The 24,293-nt window shown below is 55.3% G+C and overlaps 1 protein-coding gene across 5 annotated transcripts in view; it reads left to right on the top strand.

The window, feature by feature from the left end:
- Positions 1 to 24,032, top strand: part of SHROOM2 (shroom family member 2) — a 132,962-nt gene extending 108,930 nt beyond the window's left edge. The window contains exons 6-11 of one of the 5 annotated variants that reach the window (XR_013966335.1): positions 4,524 to 5,159; positions 10,302 to 10,826; positions 11,977 to 12,148; positions 17,811 to 18,083; positions 21,219 to 23,730; positions 23,818 to 24,032. Coding sequence is in view for 4 of the 5 variants with exons in the window: in XM_080795977.1 (XP_080652103.1) it covers positions 4,524 to 5,159; positions 10,302 to 10,826; positions 11,977 to 12,148; positions 17,811 to 18,083; positions 21,219 to 21,485 (1,873 nt within the window). In the remaining variant the exon portion in view is untranslated. Of the gene's footprint in view, positions 1 to 4,523; positions 5,160 to 10,301; positions 10,827 to 11,976; positions 12,149 to 17,810; positions 18,084 to 21,218 lie in introns of all 5 variants that reach the window. The other 4 variants (XM_080795980.1, XM_080795979.1, XM_080795978.1 and 1 more) reach the window with 4 other exon arrangements.
- Positions 24,033 to 24,293: the final 261 nt, after the last annotated feature.

The following is a 24,293-nucleotide window of genomic DNA, read 5'->3' as shown; positions in this document are numbered from 1 at the left end:
GGTTCACATCATGATCCCAGGGTCCTGGGATCGAGCCCCGCCTCAGGCTCTCTGCTCAGCGGGGAGCCTGCTTCCTCCTCTCTCTGCCTGCTTCTCTGCCTACTTGTGATCTCTGTCTGTCAAATGAATAAATAAAATCTTTAAAAAATAAAATAAAAAAATTTTAAAAAAAAAGAAGAGATGACTGGTCTCCACTGGGCCGTAGGGGGACTGGTGGCATTTCCCGAGGACACAGAAGACTAGTGGCGTCTGCTGAGTCACCAGGTCAAACTTGCAGCACAGGCTGAGTGCAGTCTGTGGCCGGCCGCTGAGTGATGTCATTGGCGAGCCCCACTCGCCCCTGCAATCCTGATTTCATGAGTTCGGCCACTTCTAAAAAAAAAAATCGCAGTTGGTATCAGGCTTGCCCACACTTTGAACTTTGCGCAAAACATATTTTTAGGACAGCCAAAAACAGAAAGCTAGGAGAAAACGCAACTAACAAATCACATGCAAATATCATTTTTATTCCATCTGTCTGAGCCTCTGATTCTAACTGGCCTGGAGCTTTGATTGGCAGAAGGAATTTGCGTGATTTTTCCCAAGTGTCACATCTTGGAACCAGGAATGAGGGTCTCTAGCCATAAAAAAAAAACGAAAGAGGCCTGGAATAGATTCAAAACACGTGTTCTGAAAACAGAGCTGGATACTTGCTGGGCCGTCGCAGATTATAATCTCTAAATATAGGTGTTTTCTGTGATTGGACACCAGCCCTTCCTGAAGTCTGTGCTTGTATGTACACTCAACTCGGTTTTGGATCATCTGCGAGTGGAATCTCTCTATGAATCCGTTCTCCACTCAACTACAGATGACGTATCGGTCTTCATTCTGAAGTGATTGCTTTCCCCACATGGCGTTAGAATCACGAAGAGAAAGCCTATTGGGGGTTGGTGCAGAGAGAAGAACTTTAGTGGAGACATTACAATAAAGAAAGGACTGAATCGAAAGTGATTTCAGGGCTCTTGTCCTCCCACAACATGATTCTCCAAGACACAGAGCTGGAACAGGACGTAGGGAAACTGCTGTCCCCATCATCACGGGCGTATCTGTCCGCTCGTCTGGCAGATACTGTTTGCATGCTTGGAAACGGATAGGACAACCAGACAGCCTCTGACCTGCAGGGGTTCACCATGTGCGCAGTCCTGTGCTCATCTGGCGTCTCCCAGGAAGGAGCGGGTGGTGCCATCATTGCTGGGTGTTTGTGCGGTGTGAGACGTTTCTAGAGTGTTTCTGTCTGGTCGTTAGTGAATCAGTCAGTCGATCGGTTGATTACCTGTCTGGCGCTCCCAGCGTTCTCATGCTGTGCCCATCATCTTTTCCCACATCCTTTGGCCTTTGTGCGGTGCTGTGTAGACAGAAGACCTTTCTGCCCGCGCTTCCCCCAGGTGATACACGTCTGTTGGGATTTCCGTGGGGGACGGGAAGATCGGCAGGGACGCCGGGGATTCCTTCAGGAGACTTGGACTTGTGCTGTGAGCGTCCCGTGCGTGCCCAGCCCTGGCTTGTCTGCTTCGCTGGTGGCGTTGCTGTTCCTCGGGCAGCCTGGCTGGTTATGTTCTGCACGGATACGGGGCAGACAAGCTGTGTTTTGTTTTGTTTTTTAACATTTTATTCATTTATGTATTTGAGGGAGAGAGAAAGAGCGAGAGCACAAGCCCAGTGAGAGCAGAGACTGTAAACCGTGAGTCACTGGAGAGAGAGACCTGTCCCCTGCTGGGGGTCACCAGGAACCAAGGGCCTGTGTGATGGGGAGCAGAAAACTGGGACCCAGAGGGACAAATCCAGGGCTGCCACAGGCTCATCATGAGCACGTGGAGTCTGGAAGTAAAGCGGTAAACCTCTCCGATACGGCAACGGCATTTAGACGTGGGCCTGGCCCTCTCCATACCCAGATCAAAACTGCCGATGTGAGTTAGAGCAGTGGGGGTGGGATTTCCAGAGCATTTGCGGTGTGTGTGTCTGGATGCGTATATACATTATCTTTTCCCTTTTGGCCCTTTGGTCCTCTCTGCCCTCTCACAGGGTGCGTGGGCCACTGAGCGGCGTTCACCATGGCCTTTCCTCAGGCGTTTTCCTCCTCACATTTGTCTCAGTCGCTGCCCTGTTGCAGACGTTTCAGCTCCGCTTGCCTCCACAGCGGCCGGGTCCAGGAGAAAGGACGGCATGGGCAGGGTCCAGCCCCGGAGCGGGTAGCAGGGCTCGGAGGGTCTCCGGTGCGTGGAGCCCGCCAGGCCTCCCCCGTCCTGGACCCGCGGGAGCCGCGTTCCCCTTCATAACGTGTCATTAGCATGTTCTGTATGACAGTGAGCGACCGACGCTGCATGTTAATTCCTGGGACGCTAGAATGCAGCTGCCTTTTCAATGTGCCTTTGTACGGCTTGACGCCCTGCTCTGGGAATGTCTGGGAGCAAAAGACTTCGATGCTTTTGCTGACAGATCTATCAGACATCCTTATTTTCTTTATCTGTGGCTCTTACGATCACCATTGACTTCATACTTGAAGTGAGAGCCCGGCAAAGGATGCCCCACCGGGGAGACAGGAGGGAGCCCGTGGGACCTTGTGCCTGACAGAAGCCGGGACGCAGCCCTTGGGCACACTCTGCAGCCCATCTTTCGCTCGGAGTCCTTCTTTCCACATCTGCGAGTTCTCTTGTGTTTCTGATAGATCCCTGTATCGATAACATGTTAAATGTGAATCCGGATGCCCGAGAGCACTTAGATTTAAGCAACACATTGTAGCTAAATTGTGTGTGTCTGTGAGCACCACGTGCTTTCCTGTAGGTCTGTGGATGCTGTATTTCAAGCATGTTAGTAGGAGAGGAGAAAAGATGCGAACGTGGCTCAGCTCTTTGAAACAAAATATTGGGGAGGCATTTGTGAATTGCCATAAATTAAACATTTTATGGTCTTCAGAGGCCAGTGGCTGAATGGCAGGGAGACACAGGCATTCCCCGCCTGCAGCGGGTCAGACCCCCTCGCGCACACCTGAGCCATGAGTTGCGTGACTGCACTGCGTTCTCAGCTCCACGGGGTTTAAGTGTGATTCGGTAGCCAAACAGCTGCTCGACTCTGTTCTGCAAACATCCGTTGCTGTGTTCAAGTTATTTTGAAAACTTCTAGTTTCTTTTAGTGTGTACCTGATCGTGTATTTTTTTTTCTGAAATAGATAACTTCCGGGAACTGGGTTAATATTTTAAGCTCTTGTGCTTGGCTGTTTTGCCACAGTGTGTCTTCTAAGCTGAGGCGGTGTGTTAGCGTCTTGCCCGCAGACATCAGTGCTGCCCTGTCTCTCTCTGGGCCCCGCTGGGACTTGAGTTCCTGTGCCCTCTTCCAGATACGGAGAGCCTCTAGCTTCTAGGTGGGACAGGGTCTGGCTGTGTCTGGCTGTGCTCCCCGCAGTGCAGGGTTGGGGGACTGGCCCCAGCTGGCGGACCTTGGGAAAGGGGAGGGAATTGGGTATGGTGTGCGTTTCCACTTCTCCCGAGGACATGGTCAGAGGAACATGCGCAGGACACTGGACTTGCAGGATGGCAGCCAGGGGTGGGGATGGTTGGGACATCTGTAACACTCAGGCCAGGCATCCTCTCCCAGGGGGCCGGCTCACTCCTGGGTCCCAAGGCGGGCACTGGAATGAGGCTCTTGCCCAGCGTGTCAGGGGAAAGCCTTATCTGTTACCTAGGAGGTTCCATCTCTTCTCGGCGCTAGTGCTCTGTCTCCTGGTTCTCCCGATGCTGCCCTTCTTAGACTTTCCTGTAACAGCACAGTTGTCTCCTCAGTGCAAAACTGCTCTTCCCAGAACTGGAGATCCCATCAGAGGCTTACTTTGGGACTCCGGTCGAAAGAAACCAGGTGTCGGCAAAGGTGTGCCCCTGCTTTGTTTCAGGCTTGGTCGTTGCTACCCCACGAGAGTTGGCTACAACACAGATGCGTACCCGGGAAGCCTGTGTTGGGAGTGTTGCAGGGGGTCTTTCCGGGGGGCGGGGGTGTCTGCACATACTAAACACACACATAGGTGCCCAGAAAGTGAAGATAGAACTGGAAACAGATCACAGGATGGAAACATCGGTGAGCTACTTGCAGTGCCCAAAAGTCTGTGTTTTTCTCCTTTTTACTAACACACGACTGATTTTAAAGTTTTTTTTTTAAGGTTATGATTAATAAATGGATTTGTAGCTCATGTTTGAAAGTTAGCACTTTGTATGTGCCAATTTCCCAAAGTAAGCCACGTAAAAATACTGTTGTGACACAAAATAAGGATTTCTGAATATAGCCGTAGGAGAATTTTTATCAACGTAGTTTTTTAAAATGTTTGTGTAAATTTTTTTGCCCCAGGATGCAGCTCGTGTGTGCACATGTATGGGAAAACGTACACGGATTTAATTCCTTCAGACAGTTTAAGATTATGCAGATCTGGGTTCTAGTCCCATTTGAAGAGAAGTTGTTACTTAGAATCGTTTGCTCATTTTTACACTTTCTTCCTCTAGACAAGCAGATGCCCAGTGTCCAGAGGTCGGTTCGGCAGCACAGCAGGACCCTCCGGAGCCGTCCCAGGAGGCCCGCTGCCGAGCAGGGACCCTACCTCGAGATTACAGATACCCAGAGGAAACACTCGGCCCAGGACCACAAGTGCCGGACACCCCTTTGGCCCTGCACACTTGGGGGCAGGACCCAAAGCCCGTGAACACCGCAGCACTCCCCAAGAAGCCAGCCCCACAGAGGCCGCCGCCACCCAAACGTGAACCCAGGCAACTCAAGGGCCTGGCCGGTGGCCCGCCTGGGGCTGGTCACCTAGGTGCCCCCAGCCGGCCCCTTGCCCTGCCGTCCCCGGAGGCCCTGGAGGCGTGTGTGGACCGTCTGTCCCTGTCCCACAGCCCCTGTCCCTTGGTGGAGAAGCTGAGCAGTGTGCAGCCCGAAGACGGCGTGAGGGCGGCCGGCGAGCATGGGGAGCGGCATGTAGACGAGCACGCAGCCTGTCCGAAGCGCGAGGCCCCGCTCCCTTCCAGGTTCCGGCCCCTGCCGACATCCGCCATGGAGACTTCTCGCTCCCCTTCTCCTCAGTTCGCACCCCAGAAGCTGACCGACAAACCGCCCCTGCTGATCCAGGACGAGAATTGTGCCAGGTACTGTTCTGGGGTGGTGGGCCTGTGCTCTTCCCTTTCCTGGGTTCCTGCAGGAGGCTGCCGGCGCATCTCCCCTGGGTGGTGGACGCTGGGGGCCCTGCTTTGGCTCCGCATGTGGGATTTTCAGTTGCTCCTGGGGACTGACACCATGGGGAGAATGCACAGCTGCAGTGGTCAGTTGAATCTTGAACTTGGTGGAGGGACTGTCCTGTTCCGCAGGAGTGAGGGGGATGTGACGGACGGAGGTGGGGGACCGTCCCCTGCCCCTTTCACCCAAGGCAGGTGTGGACGTGTGCCTCTCGCACAGGCGGCTGCGCATCAGGCCTGTGTTTTCCCTAAGCACCTGTTTGTAACCAGAATCTGGTTTAAACTAACTAGGAGACCTTCAGGAGAAATTGGTGTTTTTCATAATGTCCAGTGTTCCGCACTGTTTTTTCTTTTTCTTTTAAGATTTTCTTTTTTGGAGAGAGCAGGCACAGGGTAGGGAGGGGCAAAGAGAGAAGCAGGGAGAGAGAGGCTAGAGCAGAGTCTGTGCTGATTGTGGAGCCCGATGTGGGGCTCGATCCCCGGACCCTGACATAGTGACCTGAGCCACAACCTCAGAGTCGGCCACTTAACTGACTATACCACGGAGGCGCCCCTCCACACTGATTTTCCCTGTATCTTATGTGAAGAGCCCACCTGCTGTACACCTGTCGTTACAGCAGAGGAAGTGTCTGTCATGGTGCACGGAGCTGCGGTGAAAATTTCAGGCGTGGGGTTGTCCACCGTGCCCACTGAGACGGCGGCGGACGTCAGGCCAGGGACTCACAAGTCCAGAGCATGGACTGTTTCCTTTCTCCCTCCTCTCTGAGGGCCAGTGAAGAACCGAGAACTGGCAGAAGTGGAGAATTTTCCTCTTGTTCCCTAGAGTAGTGGCTCTCAACCTGGGGGAGGGCCGGTTTGTCCCCAGGGCACATCGAGCTGTGTCGGGAGAGGTTTTGGGTGTCATCGCTGAAGAGGGGGTGTTGCTCCTGGCATCTCATGGACAGACGTGAGGGGTGCTTCTCCACGTCCCCAGGTCCGCCCCGCAGCCAGGAGCGCTCGGAATGTCCCCAACTGTCTCGCGCTGTCACCAGCTGTCACCTGTGGCCGTGCGCACGTCCGTTAGTGAGAAGTAAAATAAATTCCACGTGTCAGTTGGAGCCCTGTACGGCTGGTGGCACAGAATGCATTTGTTTCCACCGTTCCCAGAAAGGTCTGCTGGACCTTCCTGCTCTGACGTCTCAAGCTCGCTCTTTCTTTCTTTCTTTTTCTTTCTTCCCTTTTTTCTGTAACTTCAAAACCTCTCTGCAGAGAGCGCATTCCTGGTATCATCCTGTGTCTCCAAGTGTGGCAGTGTTGCCACAGCTGCCTCTGGGGGCCACAGCTGTGCTGCGTGTCCTTCACGAGGTGGATATCACGGAAATAGCCTTGGAGCGGCAGGTGACACTGTATGCTGTGGGAGGAAGGAAAGGCAGTGCGGTGCTCTGTGGCGGCGCGAGCGTGTGCTGCTGCTGCAAGCCAGCCGGCCTCGGCCCCTGTCGGCCCCCCTTTCTGCAGGGCTAGTGGGAGCAGCGCGGGCTCCTCCCACGGACACAGCCACGTGCTCCACGGCGCACCTGACCTGTGTTCGCTCTGGAAGGAGGCAATAGCTTTCATTTTTCTCTTGCCTGAAGCAAGTGTTGATTTTCTCATTGCGTCTTCCCTATGGGCTTAAGAAGAATTTCAGTAAGCGGTAACGGTATCATTGAAGATCCTGGTCAAGGGGGAAAGGGGTCTTTGGGGACCCACATTACTGAGTTTTCCATCCACTGTCTCATTGGGGCCAGAAAAGGTTGTCTTGGACCCACGTCTCTTGTACCAGTGCTCATAGAGGGCTGAACTCTGGTCGCCGTCGGGACCCATACACCCAAATACATCCTCTCTGTTTGTCTCGGGAAGCGCGGTGAAGCAGGGGTGCCCGTGCGGCCTCTGGAAGTTGCTATCAAGGGAGTCGCTCGAAGGGTCCCAAATTACGTTCCCCACAGTGTGTGTTGCAGGTCAGTCCTCGTGTGAACATGTGCATTCCTAGGGACCAAGGAGACAAAGGAGAAGCCAGAGCCCAGGGTTGGTGTCCACAGTCCGCTACTGGCGGCGGGTCCGCAAGGAAAGCGTGCCACGGCGGGGCTGCCCACGCTGCCTGTTGCTGGAGCTCGGCCCAGGGCCGCTGTCCTTACCCAGCCCTCCGCAGACTCGGGGTTCCAGAGCTTGAGCCGCTCCCCTCCCTGCCCTCCGTGTCTGGTGCCTCCCTCCTTCCGGTATTCCCCGGTCCCACGTGTGCGTGTGCCAGCCGCCCGCCGGGCGCTCGCAGGGGCACAGGACAGGCTCCCGCACCCATGCGCCTGCTGAGCGGGTGCCGCGGCCGGCGCGGGGCTGCAGCCGACGCCGAGGGCAGGGTGCAGCGTCACTGCCCCGGGGGTTTCAGAACGGGCACTTGTGCTCCCCCTGAAAATGCATCAACTCCTGTCCTCAAGCTAGGTAGCTTACTTTCAAATCTTTAAAAGTTCTCGGCAGGTTTTTTGTTTTTAACTACAAAGTGGAGATGCCGGCCAGCAGCCGGCATCTTGGGTCGCGGCCAGTAACAGACACGTGGTCCCTCCTAGAAGCGTTCTCGGGGAGTTTCCGGAGAGCCTGTTTCCATTTGGGCACGTACGACCGTGGAGTGCCGGGAGGCCTCCTTCATGGCCACGTGCACAGCATCAGTGCACCCTGAGCCTCTGTGTGAGGGTCTCCCGAGTGGGTCCTGTAGCTCATCCCAGCCAGAGCGGCGTGCAGCTGACGGGCTCCCGTGGGCGGCGGCGTGAGCAGAGCTGCGTGGAGCGCTTGCTGTGGGGCCGGGCTCCCGTGGGCAGCCGGCGCTTTGAGAGGGGCCCCGGGACATAGAGCTGGAGAATGGCTCAACGTACCCCACCTTCTCTGTCTCTCTGCTCTTGCCTTTTGATTAGGGATTGATGAGATCTGGTTGCATTAGGGTCTCATCTGCTGTGTTTTGTCCTGACTTTGGAGTAAAAGTTCATCAGGCTTGTTAAATGTGGAGGTCTGGACAGTTTTCACAAGGAGAGACACCACGTATGGCTAGAAAACACCGGGAAGAGATGCTTTGCTGGGAAGTAATAGGTCAACGTGCGAAGGACGTGTTCTCATTGTGTTCTTTTTTCCTGTCTTCCTGCCCTGGAAATCCAGTTTCTGTACAAGTCGGGGAAGATATTAATAGAGGCCAACTTAGCAGTCAGTAGGAGGGCAGCGCCTGGCTGGTTAAGTCGGGAGAGCATTGGACTCTGGATCTCAGGGTCATGAATTCAAGCCCCACCTGCGGCGTAGAGCTGACTTTTTAAAAAAACTTTTCGGTAATAGGTGGTCTAGGTTTCTAACTATGGATTGAAAAGAATGAAGAGGGGAAGAGGGTTTCTTGTCTCTCTGTCTTTGCCTGGATAAGATACCAGAAGCTTCCTTCTGCCGTTTAGCACATTTAAACTGTATTTTCCACAGAGCCAGTCTTTTAAAATTTATTCACAAAGAGGGCGTTGGGGGCAACTGTACATGAACACCTAGGTAAAACATCTAAGAATTTCTACTTAGAGGAGAGAAGAGAACACAACATTATTTTAGCCCATACACTGCAGTAAACAGGGAAGAAACATACTACGTTCCCAGCCACCAGTCAGAAGGTGGAAAAAAAAGGGCTGACTTTAGAGCATTGGAATGATCCTTGTGCTACACAAAATTCAGTCCATCAGGGTCACATTGTAGAAGTGATCTTGGCCCACTAAGTTAAAAACAAGTGTGGAACTTTGGCTTTTGTCATTTTGACTTGTGTTTTCCTTCCATTGTGGGCATCAGCAGATGGCTCGCTTTCTCTAATATGTCCTTTAAAAACAGTTGAAACAGGTTTGTCCCTGTGGCCCTGGTCCACAGGGTCCCTGGGTGTGGTCCAGCGAGGTGTAGCTGAGGGCGCGAAGTGGCATTCGGGGAGCCCTGCATGAAAGCCTGTCGCACTGACCCATTCCATGTTCTCTCTCTTCTGTGTGGGGACCGCTTTCACTGCAAAATCTTCTTTATTAATTTTTTTCTTTTTCTTTTTCTTTTTTTTTTTAAGAGAGCGTGTACAGGCAGAGGAGGGAGAGGGAGAGAGAAAATCTTAAGCAGGCTCCACATCTAGTGCAGAACTGCATGCAGGGCTCGGTCTCACAACCCTGAGATCCTGCCCTGAGCCGAATCAAGAGTCAGGCGCTTAACCAACTGAGCCACCCAGGTGCTCCCCCCTTTTTTTAAAGTAAGCTGCACACCCAGTAGGGAGCCCAGTGTGGGACTTGAACTCACAACCCTGAGATCAAGACCTGCACGGAGATCAAGGGTCAGATGCTCAACTGAGTCCCCCAGGCGCCACCTCCTGCCCTTTTTCTTTTCCTCAAGGAAAAGTGTGTCCTCAGTGAGTCACTTAAAATAATGCCAAAGCCGTGTGCACTGTGTTTGCGGCCAGATGCTCGTGTATCTGTTTGAGAAGCCGCGTGAGGGGTGGCTTGCGGAGCTGAGCGGTGGGAGGCCAGTGGAGGGCGGCAGTGCGAGCGCCCGGCCCAGGGGGAGGCTCACGCTGGGGCCGGCGGCGGCGGGCGCCCAGTGTCCGCTCCACACATAGCCGCCCCGTCGGGAAGTCTGCCCACGGCCCCTGCAGGTGTGCGCGGGCCCCGCTTGGAGGCTGCCAGGGAAGGCTGCCTGTCGCGGGCTTCCCCGCCCACGGAAGACGCACCTGCGCGGGGCTAGCGGACGGCAATGACCAGCGGCGAAGAGAGGTCCGCCACCCGCCTCAGTGAGTCCGCCCCGGGCTCCAGCGCCAGGCGTCTGGAGGTGTGTGTGTGATTGGAAAGTGGAAGGTGCCCAGACGCTTGGGGTCAGGAAACGGGACCTCCGCAGCCTCCACTCCCAGTCCTGGGTCGGGGGATCACAAAGGCTCCCGTCCCTGCGGCGGCCGCACGTCCCCCAGCCGTCCGGGCAGGCGAGGGGCCCGCCGGTGTCGGCCCCCCGCATAGCCGTCCGTGCGGGGGCTCACCCGGTGTCGTCAGCACGCGGCTCTTCTCTTTCCAGGATCGAGCGGGTGGCGGACGGCAACGGCACGGTGAAGAGGGTGCCCGTCAAGATCGTGCACTCGGAGAGCCGGCCCGAGAAGGAGAGCCGCCAGGGCCTGGCCCGCGCCGCCGAGCTGCCCGCGCTGCCCAGCGGGCTGGAGAAGGACCAGATCAAGACGCTCCGCACGTCTGAGCAGTCCTACTCGCGCTTCTGCCTCTACAGCCGGGAGGACGCCGAGCCGGAGCCCCCGCGCCCCAGCGCCCCCACGCCCGGCGCCAAGGACGGCGGGATCTCCCCCTCCGGCCTCAGCTACGTGAGGGCCAAAGAGAGGACGGCCGAGGACCTGAAGTCGGAGGAGCTGGCCCGGGAGATCGTGGGGAAGGACCGGTCCCTGGCCGAGATCCTGGACCCCGGTGTGAAGATGAGGACCACCATGGACCTCATGGAGGGCATCTTCCCCAAAGACGAGCACCTGCTGGAGGAAGCCCAGCAGCGCCGCAAGCTGCTGCCCAAAGTCCCCTCTCCGAGAGGCTTGGACGAGAAGTGAGTGCGGCTGCGGCGGGCCTCTTACCTCCCAGCTTCCGCCGTCTTCGCGGCTCCGGGCTGCAGGGGGCCGGGGCTGCCCCGTGCATCTCTTCTCGCGGTGGCCTTCCAGGGGCGCATTTTCAGAAGCGCCGCCCCGTGCTGCAGCCCACGTTGGCTGTTGGGTGACCCTCCCCGAAGAGCTCCGGAGGCCCATCCCTGGGGATGCCAGCGGGGGGACCGGCAAAGCTGTGACACTGCCACAGCTCCCGTGCATTCCTGGCTTCAGGCCCGCGGGCTTTGGGGTGATGTCCACAGGCTCCTCTCTGTGAGGACAGCGCCTCTCAGCTGGGACGCTGTCTCCCTCCAGGGGACAGTTGGCAGTGTCCACAACGTGTTTCCTTGTCACACCTGGGAGGTCCTGCCGGCATCCTGTGGGTGGAGACCGGGGAGGCTGTCCCCACCCTGCCGTGCCCAGGGCTCCCCCGTAGCGGAGAAGGCCCCACATGTCCGTCCTGAAGGCTCCGGACGTCCACGGTGACGGAGGAGGCTTTGTGCTCCTAGTTACGGAGCACGGCGAGCGGGTGCGTTGCCATGGCACTGGGACACTGTCCTTTGCAGCTGGCCTTATTTGCAGGCCGCCTGCATGGGTGTGTGCGGTCGCATCTGTCCTGCTGGTGTCCGCTGTCTCCGTCAGCACCCTGCACGGACAGTAGCTGGGCGCTCCGGGGAAACTCAGGACAGAAGGACAGAGCAGATGAGGTGGGCCCGAGCTGGGGGGCTGGGACATGGTGGCAGGTTGCGCTGGGGACCTTGGGGCCCCGCTGACAGTCAGCTGCATGCACGTGCTCCCCGTAGAGCTCAGGCCCCCGGCCAGAACTTTCCTGCTGCTCCCTTCCCCCCGGGTGGAGATTTTTAGACATCCCTGCTTATTGGACTTTTCCCCTTTTTAAAAAAACGGCATTGTGTGGGCTTGGAGTAGCCCTCTGGCGACCTATTGTTTAGTTCTAACATTGTCGCCTACTGCCGGCCCCTTTTAGCGGTCTCGTGCCCCCTGGCCGTGGTCCTTGTGTTGGCAGCACCGTTTGCTTGTCACAGAGCAGACTGGGGGCTGGCGGGGGGCGTCTGGCGTGGAGTCACAGCCGACTGCAGTTCTGACCTTGTTCCCCAGGAGAGAGGAGCCGGGTGCGCCCGCGGCCGTGTCCCTAGCCAGCAGCTCCACCTACTACAGCACGTCGGCCCCCAAGGCAGAGCTGCTGATCAAGATGAAGGGCCTGCAGCAGCAGCCGGAGCCGGAAGACGACGCAGGGAGGGACGGGGACCGCGACCTGGCCGTGAAGAAGGTAGGAGAGCCCGTCGTCAGGGACCGCGTGGCGTGGGCCCCGTGCCGCGTGTCCACGGCCGTGTGTGGTCTGTTCCTGTGCGGGACGGTGACATTCGGGGCAACAGTATTAAGCCCTTCCTGGCTAAGTGGGTCTCGTCTAAAATTCCTCACAGTTTCTTTACCATTTTTTTTTTTTAAGATTTTATTTATTTACATAAAGCAGGAGAGAGAAGAGGGGTAGAGGGGGAAGCGGACTTCCCAGTACGCAGGGAGTCGGATGCAGGATTTAGTCCTGGGACTCTGGGATCATGACCTGAGCCAAAGGCAGACGTATAACTCGCTGAGCCACCCAGGCGCCCCCTTCCCCACCTTGCGTAGTAAGATGCAAAGTCATGTTAAGTGGGTTCCATTCTCAGTGAAAGTTCAGTGGATCTGATCATTTAAAATCTAGGGACTTTGAGCTCCTGGGGTTCAGCATCTGCGTGTGGCTCAGGTCATGATCCCAGGGTCCTGGGATCGAGTCCTGCGTCAGGCACGTTAGTCAGTGGGGGGTCTGCCTCTCCCTCTGCTGCTCTCCCTCCTTGTGCATTCTTTTTTTTTTTCCCCCTCCTTGTGCATTCTGTCTCTTTCTCAAATAAATAAAATCTTTAAAAAATAATAAGTAAAAATAATACCTAGGGACTGCACTGTGTGACCTGCAGTATGTCCCACGTACTGTTGGAGTATCAAATTCTGGTGCGCTCACCGGCTGATCATAACCCCAGCAGTAGGTGTCAAGTGCTTTGTCAAGCAAAAAGCATCACTTGTTAACTCAGAGAACCCCTCAGGCACTGGGGGATACAACCGTAGACGAAACAGAACGGAGCCCCGCCTTGCCTGAGGGGGAGCTTACGATCAGCACAAAAACACGCGTGCGGTCGGGGCTCAGCACACTACCAGCTGCGGACCACATGCGGCCTGCCTCCTGCTTCGGTAAGACCCGTTTCACGGAAACACGGCCACACCGGTCCGCTGGGCTCTGCGCTCCGCTGGCCTCCACACCACCCGGAGCCGCAGATGTGAGGGGTTGCCCGGACCGCGCGGCCTGTAGGGTCGGAGGTCTCCGCTGTTTGGCCCGTTACGGAAGGACTCCGCCGAGCCGTCGCGTAGTACCTTGGACAGTGAGAGAGTCCAGCGGGCCGGAGGGACGGAGCCGACAAGGGAATGCGGTTCCAGAGGGGGCCCGAGGAGGTGAGGACTGGACAGTGACCAGAGTGGTGTGTGAGGGAAAGCCGCAGGGATGTCTGCGTGCCCTGGGGGGCGAGGGGCCTGCCAGTGCGGAGTCCTGAGCAGGAGCCTCACGACATGTTGGAGAAGCAGCAGGGGCCAGCGGCGGGCGCTGTGTGGACGGGGAATGGGGGATTGGAGGTGAGGTCGGGGTGAGGTCGGGGATGAGTGAGCCCATGAGGTCATGCTAGGGACAGAATTACTGCCGTCGGGGTCAATGTCAGCACCACTGTATTAGCCTTAAATCTTCATGATGTGTTGGCATGCCAGACCTGTGCCATCCCGGGGATGACCTGGATTTTTGTTAGGAAGGCCTCCGCATTAAGGGGGGAGGAAAGTGCCAAAGGTCTGCCTCGGAGGAGACCCTGTACTGTTCATTCCAGGGGCTGGAGCCTGTGTCAGTCATCGTAGGAAAAGAAAAGGGGGGGACCACCATTCTTTGAATGTTTTCTCTACGCTTACTGTTTTGGAAAAGAGCTTTCATAAAAACGCCTTTTTTTTTTTTTTTTAATAAAACTCTTTGCGAAAGTTTTTGCTGGAAGTCTGCTTGTATCGCTAGTGGTTTAAAAATACCACTGGTCAATTTCAGATATGATAGAATATCGTGGTCCATGCACAAAAGAAAATTACTTTCAGTTTGGGAAACGGTCGCTTTTTGGTTCAACGAGTTGAGAGAAATGAAAGATAAGCATTTTGGTCCTGTGCCTTTTAGAGGCCCCGTATCAGAGTTAGGGTTGCATTTTCTATTGTTGTTTTTAAATAAAGAATCAAAAATGTTTTCCGTGCTCATAAAACTAGAGAAAAATATACACTCTGCCCGATTCTGATTCAGTCCTGGCGCTGGATGTGGAGGACAGTGTGATCCACGACATGCCCTTGTTTGTCACGTTAGGCCGATGCAGAGTGCAGCACGGCGTGCTGTGTCCTGCTCCCCTTGTCTCTGTGGCGCTTTCTCGTTTTGCTCTTGGGAGGCGCGAGACGCTGGGGCCTTCCCACAGGTGGCTGCTTTGGGATTGAGGTACATCCCTGTGGGGCTCCTGGGTGACTCATTCCGTTGAGCTTCTGCCTTCGGCTCCGGTCATGATCCCAGGGTCCTGGGATCGAGCCCCGCATCGGGCTCCCTCCTAGCAGAGAGCCTGCTTCTCCCTCTGCCCCTCTCTCCTACTCCTGCTCTCGTTGGCTGTCTCTCTCAAAAGAATAAATAAAAAATAATTTTAAAAAATAGAGAGAGACGAATCCGTGTGAACTTGCCTCCTGACAGGCTGCCCCGCCCCACGCAGCCCACCCCACCCCACCGTAATTAAACTCTGTAGTGGGCCGATCTGTTCAGTTCCGTGTGCACCTGTCAGGCCATTCCGCCCTGAACGACCAGTGCTAGAAATCACGGTTCTGTGCAGCGTTGTGGCTCAGGAATCCTGCTTTTCGGCTTGAGTTGCTGGAAGCATTATCCCAGCAAGGCTAATAAATACATTTTTGTACCTGGGGCGGCTGAGGGCAACTGCTCCGAGGGTGCCCTGGTTGACTCACGGAGTTCTTCCGGAGAGCCACACAAACCCACTGGTCAACGTCAAGACTCTCTGAGGGTTTTTCCCCTGGACCCAAGCGGTGGGTGCAATGCCCAGAGAGAAAAGGCCTCGTGTTTCCACGGATTGGGACCAAAGTTAGGTGTCTGGGGCCATCCGCACAGAGGTAAGAGGTAGTATTGCCCCTGCTGTGAGCCCTGGGGACTGGCCTCTGCCATGTCGCTCTCCTCCCAGGCTCCCTGAGTGCCGTGGGCTGCGGAACGTGAGCCGAGGGGCTGGCGTGAGGCTCGGCGGGTGTGGCAGGTGAGGCCTGCCGCACCCGGGCTGGTGCTGAGTGAGTGGTTCCCGTGCTGCCTGTGCCAGGCCTCGTCCAAGGTCTTTGAAAGTCGGTGTCTGTGCAGCTTCTAGTGGCCCTTTAAGGAGGAAGGGGAGGGTGTTTCTAATAAAACCTTATGCAAGACATACAAAGGAATCAAAGGAATTTGAGCTCCTTCCAGAATGCCCAGTTTCGCGTGAGCTCAGCTGGTACTGCACGTTTGAAGGCACGTTGTCGTGCGTCGGCGTGAAATCTTCGGTGCGGTAATTGCTGAAGAATAGTGACCCTGGAGAACGACTGGTCACGGCGGTCAGGCCTCCTCAGACACGCACAGTCCTCTGCATTTCCGGAGGTATTCATTCCGGTTCGCACTGGCTTCAGGCAAGAATTTGGAAAGTTCTCCTTCCCCAGAATCCCCGTAATTTATTTTGTGCTCTTCCCTCAAGTCACGGATATCTGCCAAAAAGCCATCTTAGCTGTGGGATTCCAGGTCCACGTAAAGCACGTCCCCAGATAGCGAGGTGCGCGGACACGCAAGCGGGGGCACACTCAGACGCCCACACTCGGAGCATCGACCACGTGTAGACACGTACGGTTTTAACTGCCCGAGGGACGAAAATGCCTTAGCATCGTGGGCAGCTCTGACGAAAGGCCGTGGCTTTCGGATCCGGGCGCTTACTTTTATACATGTGTGTGGACTTTTCCCACCGGAACAGTCATTGGGACAGGCGCTTTGGGCCTGCCTGTCGTGTGTTCGGTGCACCCCGGGTGTCGCCGACACCTGCTGAGTGTGGGCCACCCCTGGGGGCTGCCGACGACGGCTGCGCCACGGGCAGGGAGTTCACTCGGCCTTCACGTCGGCCCTCCGAGGGGGGCGCCTGTTCCCGTGGAGCCGTGGACATGGGGCTGGAGAGACTTCTTTCCCGCACTCTGCAGGCTCTTTCTGGGGTCCCAGTTGGTAAACGGCCCCAGGACGAGGGGCAGCGGCTCAGGTGACTTCCACAGGTCTGCTTTGTGCACATAGTGTCGCTCGTGACAGCAGAGTAAGCTAAAAATCCTGAGTGGACTTGACTGTTCAGATGATACTGTCTTCACTTGGGGTTGTGCCCTTGACTGCCTCGTTGGTTCTCGGACTCACTCGGGGTCAGCCCGGCGGCGTGCTGGTGGCATGGTGGCTCTCGGAACTCACCAGGTTCGGCTCTCGGTGGATCTGGCGGCAGAGAGATGCCCGTGATCGTCACAAAGTGGTTTTTCCCAGTCAGGGCTCCTGGAGAGCCATCCCTGGCATTCTCCCCAGGTAGGGCAGGAGGCAGATCACCTTTGCCGCTCACGGCAGACCGTACGGTACATCACCTTGGGAGGGCGGCCCACGTAGATTTTTTTTATATTTGTCGTTTACAAAATAATTGTCTAAAGGGAGGTGAGAGAGGAGCATGGAGGGTTGGTGTTGAAGGGTCCGAGCTTTAGTTGGGCAACACGAGAAAGTTGTGGTGGCGATGGCTGCCCAAGCACGTGGATGTACTTCGGGCCACAGAGCGGCACGCTTCAAAATGGGTAAAACGGCCAATTGTGTTACGTGGATTTTGCCATACGAAAAAAATGAGTAATTTGTTTGTACTTTGGTCATATTCAACTCAGGTGTCTCTAAAGGACTTTGAATTTTACTGACAGCCCTTTATTTGTTTTAACTTTAAATTGCTCATTCCATGTAGAACATACTTTTTATTTTTTATTTTTTTTAAAGAATCTTTTTTTTCTTTAAGATTTTTTATTTATTTCACACACCGAGAGAGATCACAAGTAGGCAGAGAGGGAGGCAGAGAGAGAGGGAGAAGCAGGCTCCCTGCTGAGCAGAGAGCCCGATGCGGGGCTCGATCTCAAGACCCTGGGATCATGACGTGAGCCAAAGGCAGAGGCTTTAATCCACTGAGCCACCCAGGCACCCCTAGAACATACTTTTTAATCATGCAATTTAGTACTGGGCATGAGACTCAGTAGCTTCTGTACATGCAAGTCTTTAAATTGGAAAATTCCGGGGACATCTGGGCGGCTCAGTCGGTGAAGCGTCTGCCTTTAGCTCAGGTCATGATCCCAGAGTCCTGGGATCAAGCCCTGCATCAGGCTCCCTGCTCCGTGGGGAATCTGCTTCTCTCCCTCTCTCTCTCTGAAATAAGGAAAGGAAGTCTTTAAAAATAAATAAATGAATTGGAAAGTTCCAAAGTATGAAGCACAGAGTGTCACGTGGGCCCCAAGACTGCTGGCAGAGGTAAAGGGTGAAACGAGGGGAACCGTGAGGAGCCCCGGGGGGCCGCCTGCAGTGTCTCCGAGGACACCCACAGGATGAGAGCAGGTAGTTCGTTTCAGTTCTCGAGGAAATGCCAGGGACGTCACCAGGAGCTGTCACCTTTCTCCTGGCCTCATAAGTCCTGTCTCATTTGATGCAAAATGAACTCTTACCGAGTTCGGCTGAATTCCACGCAGGCCGCTTAGGTGAGACCACGGACTGCCGCCGTGGCCGGAGGGGCTGGGTCGGGACCACCCTGGTGAGCGCTTGCACGCCACCCCTGTCCCCACAGCAGGAGCTCATCGAGAGCATCAGTCGCAAGCTGCAGGTGCTGCGGGAGGCCCGGGAGAGCCTGCTGGAGGACATCCAGGCCAACAGTGCACTTGGGGACGAGGTGGAGGCCATTGCCAAAGATGTCTGCAAACCCAACGAGTTTGACAAGTTCCGGATGTTCATCGGGGACCTGGACAAAGTGGTGAACCTTCTGCTGTCGCTGTCCGGCCGCCTGGCCCGCGTGGAAAACGCCCTCAATAATTTGGACGACAGCACTTCTCCTGGTGACCGGGTAGGTGCAGCGTGTCTGAGCTGGACATTGGGGGTCCATGGGCAGGTCGTGTGTGGGGTGCCGGGAGTTCCCGCCGGGAAGCCTCACGCAGTTCCTAGGCAGCGCGCCCGGGGCTCTTCATCTCTTCCTGTAGAAATGCCACCGATGGGGGCGCTTGGGTGGCTCAGTGGGTTAAAGCCTCTGCTTTCGGCTCAGGTCATGATCTCAGGGTCCTGGGATCGAGTCCCGCATCGGGCTCTCTGCTCAGCGGGGAGCCTGCTTCCCTTCCTCTCTCTCTGCCTCTGTCTCTCTGCCTACTTGTGATCTCTGTCAAATAAATAAAAATCTTTAAAAAAAAAAAAAAAGAAAGAAAAAGAAATGCCACCGACAGGTGCTGCCAGAGCACACCTTGAGCACTGCTGTCGCTGGACGGCAGGGCTGCCGTGCTGTTGGGGAAGAACTGCGGCTTCTTTGTGACGCCTTTCCATCCGCTCCCAGGGATCCTTGCTGATCATGGTTTTTTCCTCATGGTCTTTTCCTTGGACATTATCTTTTCCGCTTGACCACGTGGAAGTGGAGCTCACCAGCTCTGACAAATTACAAGCACTCAGTGGTCACGGAATTCGCTGTTGTTGCTGCTTTTAACAGGAGTGCACCTGGCAGTCTGGAAAGAGCCAGTGGCCTAGTCTGCCTTTCCTCCCTTTCTCGAGGTATGCAGCTTGGAGCATGTCTGTTAGCGGGTTTCTGTGTCCGGTTCTGACGTGCAAGATACGGGAAGTCATGTCTGCTTTGCTGCCTTTCCTTCCTGGGTCAAATACCAGTAAAACTTTGAGTTTGATTCTTTGATAGGTCCTCAGATGATCATCTTGAATATTGTTAAGACGCCTTAACTTCTCTGAAAGGGAGGAAGAAGAGGCAGCCCTCTCCCCTTACTCCCCGTGAGAGCGGTGTCGGCCACGTAAATCTTCGGGAGTGTGGCTTTCAGACTGTTGTAGTTCTGGGCCTCGCTGAGTCATTCGTAACCACCATTTGAACGTGCTATAGGAGCATTTAAACAACTGAGACCCTTGGGTCGTGTTCAGATTCTGTGTTGCTGTGTTGCCCATCTTAGCCAGGTCTATCTAGAAACAGGAAAATAACATAAATAGGAAACAGATTTATTTATATGTAATTGGAACGTTCTCAGGTATTAATTTGAGGGAAAAGGTCATGTGCAGCTCCGCCGACTTAAGCCATCTTTCCCTCTCTGTGTGTGCAACGGACAGAGACTTCATTTAGAATTCAGGGATGATAGAGGTGCCTGGGGGACTCAGTGGGTTAAGCCTCTGCCTTCGGCTCAGGTCATGATCCCGGGGTCCTGGGATCAAGCCCCGAGTCGGGCTCCCTGCTCAGCAGGGAGTCTGCTTCCCCCTCTGCCTCTCCCTCTGCTTGTGCTGTCTCAAATGAATTAAAAAAAAGTCTTCTTTAAAAAAGTTGAGCGGGGGCGCCTGGGTGGCTCAGTGGGTTAAGCCGCTGCCTTCGGCTCAGGTCATGATCTCAGGGTCCTGGGATCGAGTCCCGCATCGGGCTCTCTGCTCAGCGGGGAGCCTGCTTCCCTCTCTCCCTCTCTCTCTGCCTGCCTCTCTGTCTACTGTGATCTCTCTCTGTCAAATAAATAAATAAAAAAAAAAAAAATCTTAAAAAAGTTGAGCGGATGCTAGAAAGAGTCACAGCACTAAGGACCGTGGCCGTGGCCCTCCCGGATACCAGGCTCTGTAGGGCGCGAGCATCAGCAGCCCTCGCTGCGTCGCGGGGGTCTTCCGAACGCAGGGTCTCGTTGCCCCGGCCAGGTGCGGTGCAGTGCTCCAGCGTCCAGCAACACCGCCAGCGGAGGAGAGCCTGTCAGGCAGCTGCAGCTTGGGGAAGCCAAAGTGTTCAGAGACGGACATGGTAACCAGTTCGAAGACATGGAGGGAGGTTTTACAAGTCTCCCTCCATCTTTGCAGTTAGAAATCGAATACGCGGGTCGATGCGAACACGTCGGGTCCTCCCCCGAAATCTCTGCAGCTTCCTGTCACCGGTCAGCCCAGATGGCGTTAACAGCCCAAGCGGACTTCTAGAACCGGTTGACATCTGTTTTCCTTTGCGTTGGAACCAGTTGCTCTGCCTCCCCTCTTTCCGTGAAAACTCCCCGAACGTTAGTTTGACGTGGAGATGGAGGTGTCCCACAGGAGTGGGCGGGAGGCCCTGCACGCCGCGGGGTCCGGGCTGCGTCCCAGCGCTGTCCCTGTGCCTGGGCATTTTGCAAAGCGCTGCCATGTCCCAGACACTCGTGCGCAGCTGTCGGGAACGGTCCATGACCAAGATGCAAAGTGGCAGAATACCGAAGGGGCTGTCCTGGTGGCCACGTGACGGCCACACTGGGGAGTTGAATCCCTGCCTTTCTCGGCGGGCGCTGGGAGACACTGCAGAATGTGCCCCGCGCTTCCCTTCTTAGTTTTCATTAAACTCAGAGGGGGTCGGGTTGGTTCGTGTGTGTTTCATAAGCAGAGAGTGACTATGAGGGCCACGTTTTGGGAATAGGGTTGTCTGTGCCCCCCAGGGAGTGTCCCCCGTAGCCCTGTCTCCTCTGCCTGTCCTCGCTCCGTCACCACGTCCTTCGGCAAGTTTGCACAGAGGCTCCTCCTGCCAGGAGCGTGCCGGATCCTGCTCTGGGAGTTCTTAAGAATCTCTTCCTTTTGCCGACTTCCCCACAGTCTTGTCACAGACGGGCCCGTGGCCCACCTGGCATCCCTAAGTCCGTCACACCTCTCGAGCTTCTCAGAATTCTATAGTTGTCTGTGTCTGGACCGCTCTTCTCATCCCAGCTGTTTCTCTGAGCCATTCAAGGCCACGGCCGGTGGGAAGAAGTGTAAACGGGACAGGCCTGGGGGGGCTTACGGGCGGGCCGGGCCTGGGGCCAGCCGTGGCCTCCCACAGCATTTGTCCCCGTCCCGCAGATCCCCGTGTGGGCGCCATGCGATCTCCAGTCCCTAGCCTGTGTGTCCCAGCCCCCGTGCGATCTCTGGTCGCTGACTTGGATGTCCCGGCCCCCAGACTTCCCAGCACTGTCGGGCTGTCGGCCGGAGCCCTGCTCTAGCCCCGCTCCTGAGCGGGCTCGTTCCTCTCTCTCCACAGCAGTCACTGCTCGAGAAGCAGCGGATGCTCATCCAGCAGCACGAGGACGCCAAGGAGCTGAAGGAGAACCTGGACCGCCGGGAGCGCGTCGTGCTCGACATCCTGTCCAGCTACCTGAGCGAGGAGAGCCTGGCCGACTACGAGCACTTTGTGAAGATGAAGTCGGCTCTCATCATTGAGCAGCGGGAACTGGAGGACAAGATACACCTGGGGGAGGAGCAGCTGAAGTGCCTGTTCGACAGCCTCCAGCCCGAAAGAGCCAAATAAGGGGAGCCCTCCCTGGCGGAGGACAGAAGCTGGCACCGGGCGCTCCGTTCCCGAGGAGGCGAGTAGGAACCCCAGCCTGTCTTTATCTCCTGTAGCGCAAATCCTCCGGTAGCAAAACGGCTGTTAGGAAAGCAATAACTCCGTGTGTGTTTGCGATGGTCTATTTAATTTTTTGGTTTCCCTTTTGAATGCGCCGCAGAATGTCTCCCCGTTAGCCGTCTTTCCTTTGCAAGTCAGCACTCGTGGCAGCGGGCTCCAGCGGATGGCGACTTGGTGCAGTTCAGACTGTGGGCTCCCGCCGCGTGGTGCACGCAAGGGGTCGTTTCCACGGGTGGGTCTGCCCTTCCTCCCATCTTCACGTCCTGAAGCAGCCGCTCGGGAAGCAAGCCGAGCGAGTCCGTAAGGTGCATGAGAGGGGAGACCCTGGCGCACATCTTGTCCTGTGATTCATCCAAAGCATGGGCTGCCACGTGTCCTCCCTGTTCGTCAGGTGGTGTGGACCATTCATTGTCCTCCTTCCTTGTCCCCCAGCAAAAACTGTGATGATCTGTGATGCTCATGCATTAACATTTTGGAAAGGTGAATCATTTCCAAGTGGTTAAAAACCAGCCATGGAACGAGTCACCGACGTGTTGGGTTCACTCATTCCAAAATCGCCACTTAGAGAAATAGCGTGCATGCTGTAAAACACAGGCACAGAGCAGATAGTTTCAGTCCTGGTATCCCGGTTCAAGGGGTGTTTCCTTGCAAAGAGAAATTACTCAGTTCATAGTATGTGCCGTAGTGTGATGTGCTTGCTAGACGTCTGTTTCCTGAGACCAGCAGGAGATTTCTAAAGTTCCTTTTTCCCCAGAACGCTTACTTTGTGTGCACTGGGTCGTTAACGATAATGGGCCTCTTGTCCCCTTTTGCCTCTTTAAATCCACTGCCATGCCGTGTAAGGGTCCGACCCATTTACATGTAAGAACCTTTTCTCTGGCCTTTCAGAGGCCGTATGGACTCTACAAGCCCTAAACCTGACCTTTGGCCACAGATTCTATAGGTTCTGTGCCCTTTTCATTGGTTGAAATGACAAGATTCTAACGAGAGTCTGTTCACTCACAAAATACTGTCGTGCTGTCCATTTCCGGTGGAAAAGTCACAGACTAGGAGAAAAGATTTGCCAGTCACGTCCGTGACAAAGGATCTGTATCTGGACCGTGCAGAGAACTTTCAGAGCTCCACAGCAAGAGAGCACCCAGCCCCGTTAGCACGTGGGCAAGAGACTTAACTTGGCGCTCCACCAAACAGGGCACAGGTATGCGTGGCAAACCGGCACGTGGGATGACGTCCGCCCGGCGACGGCTTGGTTGTCACCGGTGTTTTATCTGCGTCGCTGCAGACCCGCTGTGCTGCTTCCCAGACACTCTTCTGATTTGGTGCCTGGTAAATGGCAGGGGAACCCCACGATGACTTCATGTTGGGGTGATATCCAGATACTTGTTTGATAAAGGGATCGCTTGGATCCTCGTTTCCCCGTATTGCCATGAAAGTTTTCCGACAGGTGGGGGGACGTCCCTTTGTCAGCAGAGTGTTCCCTTCCCGAAACACACGTGCACACGAGTGTCTTAACTGACCGATGTCTGTACTTCCCGCACCGGGGGGTGAGCTGGACTCCTGAACCACAGCACGGATGTCTGTGCGCCCCCGCACAGAGGGGTCCAAACTGGCAGGCTTCGGTAATGCGGGCAATAAACACTCTTCCTGGCAACCCAGCCATGCCAAAGAGACAAATGCCTTTTCACAAGTTGTCATTCCTGTCGAATTAAGCTATTTCTGACTTGAAGAATGCCCATTCTGCCAATGAAGTGTCCTCCTTGCCTCCTGGTGTAGTCCCTTGCTGTGAAAACTGGTCACTTCAGAAAAGGTGAGGCCGGCTGTCCCCGGACCTCCGTCACTCTCCCCCACGGGGACAACCACAGTAATTTGACTGTATTTTGCTTTTAATTTACACAAAGCTTTTATCTGTGATCCTCTCCCCTCAAACACAGTATTGTGAACCATTTTGATGATAAATATGTAAAATGTGAATAATGGAATCTGTGTGTCTGTGTCCAGCCTTTTGAGGTCTCTGGAGGACGTTCTCTTATACGTAGCAATATGGAACGCTCCACTGCGCTTTCAGCAAAGCACATGTCACCGTTACGGTCCTGTGCCCTTCCTGTTGGCCTCAGAGACGTCTGGTTAGCGGGGCCCAAAGAGTCCAGTGAGTCGGTGGACGTAACTTTGTAAATACCGTGTTATTGCATACAAGAACAACCTGGTGCTAACGTTCTGCCCTTGGCGTTCGTAGGTGGTGGCTGACTCCTCCCCCCGCCATAGCTCGGCTCTGCAATGCCCTGTACCTCGGGATTTCAGTCAGGGCCGCTGCCCGTGGCTTTTATCCTGCTTCCACTGTGGAAAATGTGTACGTACTTCATGCTCGACACTCACCACCTCTCAACACATCGTCCTGCTTGACTTTAACAAAATAAATGGTGTCTTGGAGTGAATGGAGCATGTCTCCGATTTACCTGTGTTACGTCTTTTGTAAGTAACCAGACCGTCCTCACCGTAGGTCAGATTTTGATAAACTGGGGGGCCGGGGATTTGTCTGTGTGTTGCCGTGTGCCAGCGTAGCCCAGGCTCATCCGTTTGCAGTCAGGACAAAGCCAGGGACCCGGGCTGGATCAGGTAGCTGTTGCCGCTGTGATGCTGTGTAACAAGTAGCTGTGAAAATTCATTGTGCGCAAACGCCTCTCTGGAGCTCATGAATTCGTAGATCCTGAG

The sequence above is a fragment of the Martes martes genome (assembly GCF_963455335.1).
Source record: "Martes martes genome assembly, chromosome: Y".
Lineage (NCBI taxonomy): Eukaryota > Metazoa > Chordata > Mammalia > Carnivora > Mustelidae > Martes > Martes martes.
This window is presented reverse-complemented; position numbering and strand designations above follow the sequence as displayed.